The sequence below is a fragment of the Archocentrus centrarchus genome, chromosome 2 (genome assembly GCF_007364275.1).
Source record: "Archocentrus centrarchus isolate MPI-CPG fArcCen1 chromosome 2, fArcCen1, whole genome shotgun sequence".
Lineage (NCBI taxonomy): Eukaryota > Metazoa > Chordata > Actinopteri > Cichliformes > Cichlidae > Archocentrus > Archocentrus centrarchus.
The window spans coordinates 9,958,364-9,974,399 of NC_044347.1; the positions used below are offsets into that span (position 1 = coordinate 9,958,364).

At 43.4% G+C, this 16,036-nt stretch overlaps 1 protein-coding gene and 1 long non-coding RNA gene across 2 annotated transcripts; both read right to left on the minus strand.

Moving 5' to 3' along the window:
• Positions 1-1,530: 1,530 nt before the first annotated feature.
• Positions 1,531-11,558, minus strand: znf513b (zinc finger protein 513b). Its single transcript, XM_030744709.1, has 7 exons — positions 11,419-11,558; positions 10,894-11,139; positions 7,971-8,093; positions 5,325-5,459; positions 4,336-4,833; positions 3,099-3,292; positions 1,531-2,233 (listed from the first exon to the last, which is right to left on the minus strand). Exons 2-7 carry the CDS (start codon positions 10,931-10,933, stop codon positions 1,634-1,636), a joined length of 1,590 nt encoding a protein of 529 aa, XP_030600569.1. The 5' UTR covers positions 10,934-11,139; positions 11,419-11,558; the 3' UTR covers positions 1,531-1,633.
• Positions 11,559-11,707: 149 nt separating this feature from the next.
• Positions 11,708-14,577, minus strand: LOC115795114 (uncharacterized). The gene is made up of 2 exons (XR_004021226.1): positions 14,376-14,577; positions 11,708-13,187 (listed from the first exon to the last, which is right to left on the minus strand). It is a non-coding gene; the product is annotated as an uncharacterized LOC115795114 (long non-coding RNA).
• Positions 14,578-16,036: the final 1,459 nt, after the last annotated feature.

The following is a 16,036-nucleotide window of genomic DNA, read 5'->3' on the forward strand; positions in this document are numbered from 1 at the left end:
GGAGGAGGACGGGTGGCGGTCTTTGACCATCGATCGAACATCTCCACGCACGTCTGCGTAAACAGGCAGACATGATGGGAAAAAATGGCAACCCCGAAACTAATCACAGGTCTGAAAAACCAGATCTGAGCAGCGGCGGGAACCAAACACACACACACACACACGAAAGAAAAAAAAAAAGTCCAGGATACAACCCCCCACCCCCATTACATCCATTTAAGGCTTGCGAGATGCTGACCTGCCCTCTCTGAGAAAAAAAATAGATCCTCTGTAGAGAAGAAAAATAAACCTTTCAGTTCATTAAAATCAGACTGGCTTCATGACACAACGTCCTCTGACTGCATTCACCCGAGAAGAGAGCAACGCACTGATTTTAAAGTCTTTATATATGTGTGCAGCACACACACACACACACACACACACACACACACACACACACACACACACACACACACACACACACACACACACACACACACACACACAAATGCCCCTTTATAAAGTCAGTGCAGCATTACAGTCGTTCAGTCTGTCAAAGGCACCTGAGTTGAGCTCTAACCCGAGCTGGAGGTTCACCAGTGTATACACGCTTACACACAACACACAAATGTAAAACAATTCTCTTTTACGATTAAATAAATGTGTCACCACACTGGCCCGAGCACAAGACCGGAAGTTTCTGCCTGTTTGTGTCCCGGCGTCTTTAATACAGAGAGAAAAAAAAAATCTGTCAACAGCCAACTTTAAGGGCTGCAGCAAACAATGAACACAAAACAACAACAACAAAAAAAACACACTGTTGTGGGCATTTTACTGGCTTTTATCTGAAAAGGTCCAGAAAAGCCTTCACTGTCCTCACAAACAGAGGTCAGAAAGCTGGGTCATCCTGTAGTCGGGCCAGTATGGTTGGGAAAACGCAAGCATGATGCTGTGACATAAGCATCACACTGCCCTGCAGGACTTAAATGCTGTTGTGTAGTTACAATCGGTTTTAAAGTGTGGCTCTGCTCCAGTTTTACTGCCCGTGTTTTTCCTGATTAATGCTGCAGCGATTAGCCGAGTAACAAAAAACAAAGAAAACACTGCCTGCTGCCATTTTTTTTAAAGATCTACAAAGTTTTAAGAAACTGCAGCTTCACTTCACATAATCGAGACTCGTTCTGGTTTATCTCACAGAACGCTCCATCAGAATGAGATCCATGGATTTTGGGTCCGAGGCTGACGCCGTGCGCCCTTTGTCAGGTTCCTGAGCAGTTTTTACCATGTTGAGATTAGGGCACTGTCCTGCTGTCATATAAAGATAATGCAAATTCTTCTATGTCTCTGAAAGTTTTCTCCTTTATGCAGTTATTCTGCATCTCATCATGCTTATTTTGTGCCCTTTAACAATGGTTTTGTATCTACTGGAGTTTGAGGTTGCTCCTGCTGATCTCCTTGTGGCCTGTTTGCATCTCTTTGTGGTTCTTTTGAGCATCTTTGTGTTGATTTTGGTCTAAATATGTGGAGGTTAGAACATTATAAACAATCAGCAAATGTCCAACTTTTATTGATTTGCTATCAATATGTTTTACTGATCGACTAATTGCTGCAGTTGTCACGCACGCACTCACGCACACGCACACACACACTATGTTTAAGAGTGCTCCTGTCCCTGACTCTGGCTCTCCTGAGTGTCTTTGCCCCAGCTGAGGCCATTGATGGGTGCGTGTTTGTCCCAGGTGTCCGTGTTGTGCCCGTGCTTCCTCTGGTGGCGTTTGTAGTTGTCCCAGTGGCCCGTGGTGTAGCCGCACTCGGTGCAGGCGTACGGCTTCTCGCCCGTGTGCCGCAGCATGTGCCTCTTCAGGTTCATGCTCTGGTTGCAGGAGTAGCCACAGATGGCGCAGTGGAACGGCTTCGCGCCCGAGTGGATGCGCTCGTGGCGCCGCAGGTTGGCCAGGTTCCCGCAGGCGTAGCTGCACGACGGGCACTGGTAAGGCTTCTCGCCCGTGTGCACGCGCAGGTGCCGTTTGAGGTTGTCGAGGTGCGAGGATGTGTAGGGGCAGTGCGGGCAGCAGTGAGGTTTCTCCTCCGAGTGGATGTGGGAGTGACGGGCCAGGTGGTTGGGGTAGTGGGACAGGAAGGGGCAGTGAGGGCAGCGGTACAGCTTGGTGCCGCGCTGACCGCGCCGGGAACCCCGAGACACGTCCGGGCTGCAGGGAGCCCTGGAACTGTCTTTGGAGCAACGACGGCACACCTGGAAAAATAACAGAACACACGGTGAGGGGGACGTCTCCTGAGGACACATCATGTGAGATGTATGGACAGTTTACACTTTTTATACTATAGAAAACCAGCAGGAGGAGTGGCCCCCTGCTGGTCATGAGAAAAAATGCAGGTTTAAAACACTCCCACAGTTGCTATGGTTCCACTTTCATCATCAGTATTAACAATCTGACAAGAATTTAATGAGATAGCTGGTAATACTTCTGCACTTTATACAATTTTTGGGGGGCACTGACTCAGGAGGCAGAGGAGGTTGTGTAATAATCAGAGGGTTCGCTCCATGGCTGGAGGAGCCCCGAGTTCCCCCGATGCATCCATCATGAGTGACAGAGTGTGTGAACATTAGATTAAAAATGTGTGTTTGAATGGGTGAATGAGGCTTGTAGTAAGAAAGCAGCTTGGTTGAAAAGTGCAATATATGGACCAGTCCATTTATAATATTTGAGCCCCAAATTTTGACTGTCAGTCAGATCGTTGAGCCTGATGTCACAAAATTTACCAAAAAAAGGTGCAAGAATGCCCAACACCTGAATCTCAATTTTGTTTCAGGCCAGTATTGCTGCTATGAAGCTATCCGTGTGCAGGTGTTGTTATAAAAATAGCCAATTAATTTTTAGCTTCTCACAGATGCACGAGGGAGGATGTCAGGCTGACGATCGTTACTGTAAACAGGGAACATGCGGAACGTGATGTGGAAGTTCGTGGTGGGCAGAGCTGCTGTTTTCTGGTTGCTGTGCAAACAAACTACACATTGCACAACCCCTCGTTTCATCACAAAGCTCACAGATGCTCTCAGCATCTTTCAAATAAAACCAGCTTTATTTTGGTAAACGTACCTGGCCTCCATCACCCTCCACCTCCCCCTCGGCCTTGTCCCCCTCCAGGTCGGACTCCTCCAGGGTGAGGCCACACACCCGGCAGCAGAGGGGGAAGAGCAGGACCGGCAGGGGCCCAGAGGGGGAGCCGAGTCCCCCCAACGTCTGGAGGTAAGCAGAGTCCTGGGACACTCGCAGGGTCAGGTCTGACATGACTGCACACACAGAGAGAAGCATAAAAAATGTAAACATGTTAATGTTGAGTTTGGATCATTATCAACTGCAGTGCAAACGTGCACTTCTAGATCTTCCCCATCGTGCAGTTTGCTTCACAGAGGTTAATTTTAGGTCAGTGAGCACTTAACCAGAGAGAATTTCTCTTCCTCATTTTGTCGACTTGCTTCCTCTTTTCTGCTCTGCTCATAGCTTCCAAGATGAAAATTCTCCCCTCAGAAAAAAACCCGTCTCCAAACACTCCACGTGTTATGGAATTTCTATTCAGGCTGTAGTACAGAAGAATCTGCACCTGAAAAGTCCCTCCATCAATTTTCCACATGAAGATCAGCTTCAAAACCCTGGTTAGTTTTCATTGCGCAATGAGTTTACAGGAACAAAATGCATGATGGGAGATACAGGAGTCAGCGTGCTTGTGAAGGGCAACAAAAGTGAGCGTATCTCAGCTCCCGCTGCTTTTATATGAACGGTTCAGTCACAGAGACAATAAATTGTAATAAAGCTTTCTCCTTTGTTATAAAAAGACACGTTAATATAACCAATGATGAAAAAAGGAATACTGCTTATAAGAGAGAATATTCAATATGTGGTCACATTGTAGCTGCGTTCAAATTACTTTTAGGAGTAAGCTGCTATATTTCCCCACATTCACAGGGATGTTTGACGGAACAGCTTGCTGTTATTATGATTTCACACTGAGCGAGCCGGAGGATGCCGGAACGCCCAACACGTCATCTGTTCTTAGATCTGCAGTGTTTCCCCTACCGTTCCCTGACAGAGCAGTCCCCAAGCCCTCCAACCAGAACCTCCCACAACCTCTAGAAACCAAAAAAGAAAAAAAACAAAACTATCTACTTACAGTCATGGTAAAAAAATCAAGCACACCCTTTTTCAAGTCTAAATTTTTATGCATCAGGACATAACTAAAAAAAATTTTCTGGTCTTTACTGGATTCTAGAATTGTTTAAACGTCAGAAAAGGTTTAAGCTGCCCTGAATTAATATTGATAATTGTATTTAATTACCTTCTTCTGCTTCACCGTTTGCCTTTTTCCGTCTTCCCCGCCGTTTCTCCTTCTCCCTCCTCTGTGGTCTCTCCTGCGTGTGCATGCGCTGGTGCCTGCGCAGGTTACCGAGGGAGCTGCAGGCGTAGTTGCACTGGTGGCAGCGGTACGGCTTCTCCCCCGTGTGCGTGCGGGCGTGGCGCTGCAGGTTGACGAGCTGGGCCGAGGCGTAGGGGCAGACGGGGCAGCGGTACGGCTTCTGGCCGTCGTGGATCCGCATGTGCCGTTTAAGGTGGTTGGAGTAGCGCGAGGTGAAGGCGCACAGCGAGCAGGAGTACAGTTTGGAGGCGGTGTCGGCGGTCTTGTCTACACTTCTCCTCTTTCTGTCGGCGCTGCCGCCGAGGGATCCGTCGGACAGGTTGGAGCCCTCCAACTGAGAGGAGTCGATGGAGGCACCGTGCTGAAGGCCCTCCTCACAGGAGAGACAATAAAGCTCCGCCCCTAGGTCCAGCCCTACACCTGGAATGAAATCAATTACATTTTGTAGCATAAAAATAACTAAATACAAAAAAAAAAACAATAACTAAGTTAAAAATAAATGAATAAATAAACAGTGCACAGTCCTTTCTGACTGCAGCCACTCCTGTTCAACAACTGCAGGCAAAGAGGAGCAAAGAGCTGCAAAATCATCTAAAACTAAAGGAGCCGGTCTGTGTTTTGTGTGTCTGATGTAAAAATTTAGCACTGATGTTGCTAAATTTTAGTTGTCTTTGTATTTGACTTTTATCAGCTGTTTCAGTATGCTTTTACTGCTGTCTTTCTTGACCAGAAGGCACCTAATAAAAAGATTTTTAATCTAATTTTTAATAATTTCCTGGTTGACAAAATTTTAGACTAAAGAGGCTGCGACGCTGTGAAGGTCAGAGAAGCAAAAATGCCCTAAGATTGCTCTGTGCCTGAGTACATGTACCTGCAAACGTGCTGACATCTCAAAGTAAGTCAGTACTTACCGAGATCTAAGCCTGCCCCCAGAGGTGTGTCTCCCAGGAGCTGACCACATCCCTTACAGGAGAGGAACGCCGGGAAGGTGGAGTCTGTTGGTGCTGACGAGTCATCCTCCACGCTTAGAGAGAAGACTGTCATACCTGATGAAGAGCACATTCAGACCAGAGTCAGAGAAAATATCGTCTCTCGTGGGACGGGGTTGAGGAATTGACTGCTACATTTAAAAACTTAGTTTTGTGCATGAATGACAGCAGAGCTCGTTTAAGCTGCAGTTATGGTCGATGTTTTGGTCACTGCTCATCGTCACAGCCGGTCTTAATTTCATTGACGAAATATTTTCGTCATAGTTTTCGTCGACGAACCTTTATTTCATGACAATAACGAGACGATAACTAAATAAAAACTACCTAAAATGATGAAAACAATAATGAAATTAATTGACACTTTCGTCAACGAATGAAAACGAGACGAAAATGCTTGGCGGGGGACGAAATCCAATCAGAACTGATTTAATTTTGTGGCAGGGTGGGACAAGTTAGGAAAACATCCAATCAAACACACAGTTGCACAAATTTGCTCTAAACCCGGGAAGGACAAACTAGCCTGTGATTCGTCTTTATTTCTGATAGAACTAAGTTATGTAAACAATGTCAGCAGGGAGAAAGAGAAGAGCCGATGTATGGACACATTTGTCCTTTGATGCCGTGACAAACAAAATGATGTGTAAACTATGTAGGGCGACTATCTCGGGTAAAAACACGACAAATCTTAAACATCTGCAAACCAGTCACCCAGATCTCCATGCAAAGGTCAGCATTTTAATGTCATGCAGGGTAAAGTGTTTTTCCCAGTTTAGCATTTGTGTTTAGAGAAAATCTCCACACCGCGGTGGATTAGCCTTTCCTAATCTTAGTCCTGAACACTGCCCTGTACCTTTCAGAGCGTCCTGCTGTAAAACGCTCGTATTATCTCAGTAAGGTGGTGTTAATGATCAGGTGTGTGGGAAGCAGGTGAAACACTAATAACTTTTAATAAATATTTAATTTTGTGTAAGTGTGTATAATGACTAATTCAAGGGAACTGAAGAAAAAGCATTTACATTTTACACCCTTTATATTTCAGTCGACTAAATCTACTGTAGATTTAGTCGACTATATTCTTACGATAATTTCGTCGACTAAAACTAGACTAAAACTAAAACTATTCAGATGACTAAATTATGACTAAAACTAAATCAAACTTGCTGTCAAAATTAACACTGGTCACAGCTCTGTAACCATTCACACCGGCAGCCGAGGCACGCTGCACTCACTGCAGTCTCCTCCTGAGCGATGTGTCGCAACTCAGAAAGAAATGAGCATCAGCGCTGGAAGAGGAATAGAAGTCAGAACAGGAAACAAATAGATTGGCTCATTTTTCTGCAGAATGTCTGTTAGAGCATCTCCTTCTCTTTTACCTGGAAATCTCTGAGCGCCTGATCTGATCATGTTGATGAAATGATGGTAAAGATAGACCCTTGTGTCTCCTGCCTGGCCACGCCACTTGCACCAGGTTAACAAAATAAAGACGTGCATGACAAACCAAAAGCACACCAAAGAACAGAAAGTACCAGCAGTCGCACATGACCTGGTTTATGCTTGCCATCTTTGCCCTCACAAATCACAGTGTGCACCATATATGACGTCACAACAGTTAGTGCGCTCAACTCTTTGGTGTCAAGAAAACTGCAATTTCTTGACTTCCTGTTTCAACTTTTTTCAACTGCTGATGAAAAGGTTATTTCTGAGCGGGGACACCTATTGTTCAGATGAAGACTGCAGCGAGCACTGCACACCTAAAGCACTAGTATGGGGCTGCGCTGACTTCACACTTGGCGCCTGACGCAACCAAGACAGTAAACACAATATGTGTATTCTCTGTATTATTGTAGGGTCTTTACCCACAATAAAAAGCGCCTTGAGGCGACAGTTTGTTGTGATTTGGCGCTATATAAATAAAATTGAATTGAATTGAATTGAAACCAGACATCGTTATCTGCACGCTGTTCATTGGCTGTTTCAGTACAGCATCATCTATGGAAGTCTATTTCTGCCAGTACAATAAAAATAATAGGAGGAAAATCCAAAAAGGAAAAAAAATTTGAAGTATAATATTTAGTTAAAAAGTCAAAATTTGAAATAAAATTTTCACTTTCATTGCTCTTCGTTTTCTTACATTCTTACATACACGCATGCATTATTCAAAGTCAAAATTTGTGACCTTTTGTTACCCAATAATATGTTAATTTTTTAAAAGAAATTTTTAGGTGCTATAAACATACAGAAAGAAATCAGTTTTATCTTAACTGCAGGCTCATTATCACCTCGTGTTTGTGGGGAAAGAAAACAAAAAAAAAGTAGTTTTTTTTAAAAGTGAGCTGGAATGCTTTTATCTTTTTGTCTCTTAATTATTAAGACTCGGGAGAACAATTTTAATATATTGTGTGTGCACAGGGTTAGGGCTACTTAGTGCCCCTCCCAAAACAGTGATCAAAACTGGACAAAAACAGCTGACACATTTCATCATCTGACTTGTTTTCTAGCCTTCTGTATGTGAAACCTATTTGTGTGTATGTGTGTTTGTGTGTGTGTGCATGCGTGTGTGTTACTGACCAGACTCTCTGTCCAGCCCCATGATCTCCGAGTCTCCAAAATCCAGCTCGCCGGTCAGCAGGAAGTCGCTGTCCAAAACGAGGCAGCTCGGCTCGCACACCACCGCCCCGTCTTCAGAGTCCACTGAGCGCAAACACACACAGAAGCATTGATCATGATTTCCTGTATAAACACCCCTGTGGAGACGTCACCTAACCAAATGAGGAGGACACTGAGCCCGTCACGGCTCCTCTCCGTCACACAGTCTGAACTTTCTCTCTTACTTTTATTGATAAGTTTTATAACTGTACGAACATCTGACTCAAACATGAACACACGTGTTGTTTACATGACAAATTCTCAAGATTTGTAGTCTGCAGGATTATTTTTCAGACTGTAATAAAAGTGCAGAAAAATCAAGCTCATGTTTCACATCACAAAAGGATTTTTTTTTTGTTATAAAGTTAGATTTGGCTGCAGAAAACATGTTTGAGTAACGGGACTGAAGGCAGCCTGATAACAGAGTTTGTGCTCAGAAAGGGAAAAGAAGAAGAAGGATAACAGCAAGGGAGGTGGATAGGAAACGAGAAGGAAATCGGTGAGCGTGAGATAAGTGCCGAGGAGGAAGAGTTGGAGGCTGAGCAATGAGGCTGTGAGAGAGTGTCAGGAAAAGGAAGACGAGTCAAACGCAGAACTGATGATGCAGCACATTTTTGTACTTTCATACATTTGTGTGGACATTGGATTTTTTTGGGCCTGGAGTCTTATTGCTGTTACAATTAAAATTTTGCTAATAACAAAGAATACTCAGCTAAATAAACTTTAGATATTAAATATAAGCATATATTTAGATTACAGTGTTTTTCCTGCTCAAAATGGGCCTCTGGAGTCTGTTAACAGAAGTCTGTCCCTGTCATTCCAGGCCATTTTAAAAATGAATCTTAGGCCTGAGTAAACTAAACCCTGCTGAAGAAAAACCAGTGCTGCTAACACACCTGATCATCAGCGAGTGTGAGCACCTCTGTAAAAGCAGACATTGTGGCAGTTTTGCTGGTCTGGAGCTTTCGGGAGTGTGTTAACAGAATGCCACAATCTGTGTGTCTGGATGTCCCAGGAAATTTCCCCCAAGCTCAGACCATACAGTGGTCAGAGAAACTGCAAAACCCCCCCAAGAGCTACAGACTCTCAGTCAGCATGTTAAATGTTAGATTTCATGGCAGGATGATTGGGAAAAGACTGAGCAAGTACGGCTTGTTTGGAAGGGTTGCTGGGAGAAACCCTCTTCTCTTAAAACACAAAACAAAAACACAGCAGCACAGCTTAGGTTTGCAAAGCTGCATCTGAACAAACCACAATCCTTCTGGATCAGCGTCCTTTGGACAGATGAGACTAAAGTGGAGATGTTTGTTCATACACAGCAGCACATTTGGAGAAAACCAAACACAGCATATCAGCACAAACACCGTCAGCACGATGGAGGAGCGGTGATGATTTGGGCTTGTCTTACAGCCATAGGACCTGCATACCTTCCAGTGATTTAGTCAACCATGAACTCCTCTGTATACCAAAGTATTCTAGAGTTAAATGAGAGGCCATCTGTGTGACACCTGAAGCTCGGCTGAAACTAGGTCATGAAACAGGACAATGATCCCGAGCACAGCAGCAACTCTACAACAGAATGAAAAAGAAAAGAATCAAAGTGCTGCAATGACCCAGTCAAAGTCCACACCTCGACCTGACTGAAACGCTGTGGCAGGGGTTTATGAAAGCTGTGCATAAACAGATGCCTGTAAACTTCAATGATTTGAAGCAACACTGTAAAGAAGAGTTCCTCCACAATGACTGATAAAATCATAAAGAAAATGATCATTTAAAATTATTGCTGTTGAAGGTGGTTCTCCAAGCTACTGAATCATGGGGTGGACTGCAGGGAGTTCTGTGGGAACTGTCTTTGTTTTCCAATAAGTCTGTAGACGGGTAATTTGAGTTTTAGATCCCAGCTTTCAAAGAAAATGTCAAACTCTCATTTTTAAATCTGCTGTGCAACTGCTTCTGTCACTTTTTTTTGTTCAAAAGCACAACATGTGTTCAAACATGGACTGAGCTGAAAGTAAAACAGTCGTCCTTTCTTTGAGGTTATAACGTTCAGTTTTAAAGAGGCTTTGATTTTCAGCTGTGCAATCACTTGTGTCAGACTTCCAGAAGCTACCCGAGCTGCAGCGAGACTTTGAATAAGAGTCATTTGAATACAAGGATGTACTGGCTCCCAGGTACACTGCCATTCAAAGCCTGTTAAGATGTCTACATGGATTAGAAACTGGAGAAGGCCAGCAGGGAAATTTTGACTGACTTATGCCTGCTTAGTCACGCAAATGCAAACAAAAGGAGGCGAGCACTGTACAGGTGACGAGTGGGACGAAAGGAAAACAAACAAACTGGAGACAAAACTAAAACCTAAAGATTCCGTTTGGCCCTTTGGATGATAATGGTGAGGCTGCACATGTAGGAAATACACAGGAATAAGAGAAATCATACAGGAAGCCCTGAAAGAAAGAGAGGAAGGATGAGAGGCGGGAGCAGGGGGAGGTCAGGTAGGGAGCCTGCGAAGGGGAAGTGGAGACAGGAAGCAGAGAGGAGGTGGAGAATCCAAGTGAGGCAGAACAGTCAGGATGAGATAATAGACAAACACATCTACTTTAAGGACAACATGTCTCCAGCAGTCTTCCTCTCACAGAGATAAAGAGGAAAGGAGTTTCAGTCAGACCAGTCAGGCAACTTTTCAACATGTCTGTCTCAGTCAAAAATGAGTCTAAACGCTACCAAAAAGATGCATTTTAAAGTGGACAAAGGCCAGGCAAAGAGCCACTTCCTTATTCTACGACTGTGATTTAAGCTTTGCGGACAGAAAGGAATCAAACATCTGGAAGCAAACAGCTGGACTCACGTTTCACCGGCTGCGGGTTGGACTGTTTTCTCCGCGGCATCTTCGCCTCTCTTCAGCCCGGATCCTGCACTGCTTTCGGGGTGACACCTGCAACACTCCGCGGGCTCTAGTCCGTCCGTCAGCCAGCTAGCCAGAGAGGCAGCCAGCTAGCTAACTGCATGTCATTATCATCATCATCACCTCCTTCCTCTTCCTCTTCCTCCAAAGGACAGCAGTAGCGGGGGTGTCATCGCAACCAACTAATGCCTGAGGCGGAGGGTGTGCAGAGACAGTAGCACCAATTAAAAACGTCCAAATCTTCCCTTAAATTGCCACATAGTACTGTGTAGCTGTAATAAGATCATAATAAACAACAAAAACACAGCGGCTCAGTCTTTGTTATTGTTTCGCAGTAAATAGTCGGAGCCATCTTGCTAGCCACCGAGCCAACCAGCTAAAATCAACATTAAAAATCTAACTGCCGCTTTAACCTCAAACTAAAAGTAAAACCTAACAGAGCTGGAGACACTCTAATGATGAACTTACCTGTGATAATGTGCATAAAAACACCGCGGACGACAAAATGCAGGTAACTGTTCCCCAAACACTCCTTTGTTGTTGCCAAACACGCACATACACACACCGCTGCAACGCCGGGTCCGGGCTCCAGGTGACGTCACAGAAAGGCGCGGGGGATTGTGGGATTTTTAGTTCTTGTGACGCTTCCCAGCCTCAAATGACCTCTAGATATGACTTCTGTGGAAGTCAAAAGACAACCAACCAACCAAACATAACACACTGTGAAATTTGCATTAGAAACTAGAATACAGAATGATCAATGATTCACATACATCAGTTTATTATAAGGAGTGAGTTTTTGTTTGTTTCAAAGACTTCACAATTATAAGCATCCGGTAGGTTAAGTGTCAGTTAAAGAATGACTCAGAAAGAAATATGTAATTGTGTTAAATAAATTTATGTTTATACCTTCAAATTTTCTCATATAATGCACAAAACTCTTCCATCTGTTCAGGGGTATGAAAACTACAAAAATTAACCTGAAAACAGAAAGGAAAAAAAAAATAGCCTACTCCTTTAAACTAATTATTAGCCCTGCAGAAGAGTCTAAAATCCTCTGCAATATTAAAATGACCCAATATTAAAACATGAAATGGATTTAAGTTTAGGGGCTTGCATGGTGTACTGTGGAGCAATGGTAGCAAGCAGTCAGGGCTTCCTTTAAAGGTCTGTTCAGATGGAAACTAAAGATCTGAGTTATACTGGGCTGAGAGTTTAAGGTTAATGCAGCCAGGGAGAGGATGGATAGCTGGGGAAGATGAACTCAGCCATCCATTTTCTTCCGCTTATCCCTTTGCAGGATTGTGGGGGGTGGTGGGGAGCCTATCATAGCTGTCATAGGGCGAGAGGCAGGGTACACCCTGGACAGGTCGCCAGCCTATTGCAGGGCTAACACAGAGAGACAGTCAACCATTCACACTCACATTAACACCTATGGCCAATTTAGAATCACATATTACTCTAACCCCACTAAGTGCATGTCTTTGGACTGTGGGGGTATCTGGAGAAAACCCACACAGACACAGGGAAAACATGCAAAGTCCACACACAGGCCTCAGCCAAGGTGGATTAGAACTAGGACCTTCTTGCTTCTTGCTGTGAGGCAACGGTGCTAACAACCGCGCTAAAGTGCTGCAGGATAATGAAGCCAGAGGAAAACAAAAAAAAATGCCACCTGAGCTTCCCAAGCAAGCAACAGGTACAAACACAGTCATGCAAAATTAGGTCCACCTATCAGAGAACACATAGGCAACATTCGGTTAAAGTACCTCAAGGCTCTGCTCTGGGTCCCCTGTAGCCTTGTGTCACTGGTAGGGGTCATAATTTACAAGAACAGAATCACAAACAGCTACTTGGTTAACCAAAGCAAATCATGTGACATACATTATATATTAATATTACATGTTAATATATATTTTATTTAAGGCTCGTTCATGAGTTAAACATGGACTCAAACTCATCAATCCTCTGCCTGGTGTTTCCTCTGGGGATCTTTCTGTAGGACACAGTTTTGTACTTTGATGATTTCTTGCTGTCGTCTGCGGCATCAGCCTCACCGTTCATCACGGGAGACCTTTCGGCTGAGTCTTTCTTCACTTTGCCGCCTGTAGCATCCATCGCAGGGTTTCCTGTGCTCGAGGAGTTTTTGCTTTCTTGTCCCTCATCCATCGAGGACTGAGCAGGGGCGTCCATCGGTGTCACTTTGTCCTCTGGCCTGCAGAGTGATGTCTGCAGCTCTGAAAATGAAATGGAAACATATTTTTGTTTAGTAAGTACTTCTAAGAAATGACCTAAAGGGACTTTTTTTTGTCCACTGCCATTTGCCTTTGTCAATTGAGTACATGTCATCTTTGTGGAATTTTAATTGGATTTGAATGAATTAATGAACTCTCTGGCTCGAATCTTCCCTTTGAGTAATTGTGTTCTAGCCAATCATACAGTAGCTGCAGTTATATAATATCCACTCTACATCTGAACATTCACAAATACATTAAAATGCTGACAGTTCAGCTTCAATTTGGGTATATTTGTATTATTTATATTTTCACCTGAAAAAAAAGGTTTTATTAGTCACACAACTGGAGTCTATGACAAAAACCAAAATAAAAGTCACTTTTATCTTCCTGTTTCTTATTTAAATCACAATTTAATTAAATAACTAATTTGCAGACCTAGTCTTTGTTAGAGCTACATACAGTTTGGTACTGTATTATAAAGTCATATATTAGCAGGTTCGCTGTACAACAAAGAAAAAAAGAAAAACTACTGTTTCTAGATGTTTATTCTATTTGTGGAGACATTTCTGTTTATGATTTTAAAGCTAAAGGTGATTTCTTATGCTTAGTGAGCACTTTATTTGGCTCCTTTTCCATAGTGTGAACACACATTGTGCTGAAAACCTGCACAAAGCTGGAAACATCTGCAGAAAGCTAAGCATTACTCTCTGCAGAGTTTTTAGGAAAAGGTACCCAACAATATAGAAGTAATTAAAAGAAGGTGATTTGCACATTGATAAATCAGAAATTATGACCAATAATATAATGCATATAATGATTCTGGATAATGAGGACCTTTACCAGAGGCATTTTAAGAATATTTGGATGCTAAAATTTTTGTACTTTTCCTTAAATAAAAAATTTAAACACATCTTTTGCTTTCCAAAACAGTTCAGTCCACTTCACATGTACACATGAGCCTGAAAATTAAACCAAATGTTTTCCTCATAAATTTTATACACCGTGAATTTGCCTTGTTCTCGGTCTCCTGTGTGGTTCCTTGTTTTAAAGTCTGGAAATGCCTCTGAAGCCAATCTTGTTCCACTCGATACAGTACCTGAGTTCACTGTGTTTGCAGTTCTTACCAGTGACTGCAGGTGTCCCCAAATCAGCCATGACTGAAATCTAAAGATCTGAGTCAGTGGTTACCTGTGTGCACTTCAGGAGCAGTCACTCTTCTTCTTCTTCTTGCTCCTGTACGCTGTGCTCTGACTCCTCTGTTTGTTTGCTTAGATTCAGATGAGCATCAGCACAGGGGAGGTTTGTGTCTGTCACGCTCTGTGCAGCAGCAGCAGTTTGGCTCAGAGCGTCTGTGCTGCTCAGAAAAGCCTCCTTGTCACTGCTCGGCGATGTGGGATAAATGTCCCCGCTGTGGGTTTTGGCAGTGACAGCCCCTTTCGCTCCATCTGCGAGGTCTCTGGGAGCTTTGTTTTCTGTGTCATGATGACTCAGACTTTCAGAAACTTCTGGGTCCTGCAGAGGTGACGGAGGTGACTGTTTTGCTATTTCACTCTTGTTGTTGAACCTTCATCCTTCTCACTTTCAACCCTTCTTTCTTTTCCTCTCCTTGTGTTTTTGATTCATCCTCTCTCTCCATCATTTCTTCCTCCACCTCTGCTTCTCCTTTTTCTTGTTCCTTTTCTACCCACTTATCTTCTTTCTCCACCTGGCCTTCCTTCTCCTCTTCCTCGTCCTCACACCCAGCTTCTTCTTCAGTCTCTTTTTCTGTTTTTCTTTCTTTCTCTACGCATCCTTCATCTTTCTCTGTCTTTCTGATTTTTTTCTGGCTTTTCTGTTCCTTCTTCCTCCTCTTTTTGCTGCTTTTCTTTCTCTTCTTCAGCATCATCATCATCACCTTCTTCCTCTGTTTCTTCTTGTTTATGTTTTACTGCATTCTCTTTTGTTTCTGTCCTGTCCTGTCCTCCCTTTCCCATCCACTCATCTTCCTCACCTGCTACTTGAACACCTTTTTGTGTCTCCTCCTTGCCTTCTGACAACATCGTCCCCATCATGTCCTCTAATGATAAGAAGTCTCCAAACAGCCCGACCATCCGAATGACCCGGGACACTGCCAAGTTCTCCTCCATATCCAGACACTTCAGCATGTCTGCAGACGTCCACCAGCTCACCATCATGTAGAAAACTTCAGCGTGAATGGAGTAACTGAGTACACTCATCCCACCCAGGCTTTTCTCACTGTTATGAAAGCATTCACTACACTGAGAAAGAGATTTTATTAATGCTCAGTGGTAGCACAAGTTATTTCTCAGTCCACAGTCTGGTGACCTGGTGGCCACGTTTCCAGCCTCATGCTTCATGTGTGTGAGCAGACTTGGGTTTGTAATACTTTAATCTCTCAGGTATGACCTCTGACTCCAGTTCACTGAGTCCTCCACACAGTTTCACTTCTCTTTAAGCGTAGAACAGAGTCCTGTGAAAGCATTCAGACGGCAGTAAAAAAAAGTGAAAGTTAAAATCGTGCATTTCTACTCAAGTAAAAGCGTAATGTTTGATCAAAGGCTTCCTTGCATGTTTACTTCACTACAGCTTCAAATGGAGCTATGGTGCTCATTTTTAATCCCCAATTTTTAATTTTTGAACTACAGTAAAGTAGCTTTGCATCTTTCATAGTTCAAAATAGTCTTAATTTAGCTTTATTTAAACAGCAGCTTCATTAGGTATACCTCTTCAGCTGCTCATTAACACCAATATTTCATCGGCCAATCACAGGGCAGCAACTTGGGGCAAAATTTGGGTTAAAAATCACGAAAGCATGGATCCTTCCTGCCATGTATCAGTGGTTTTAAAGA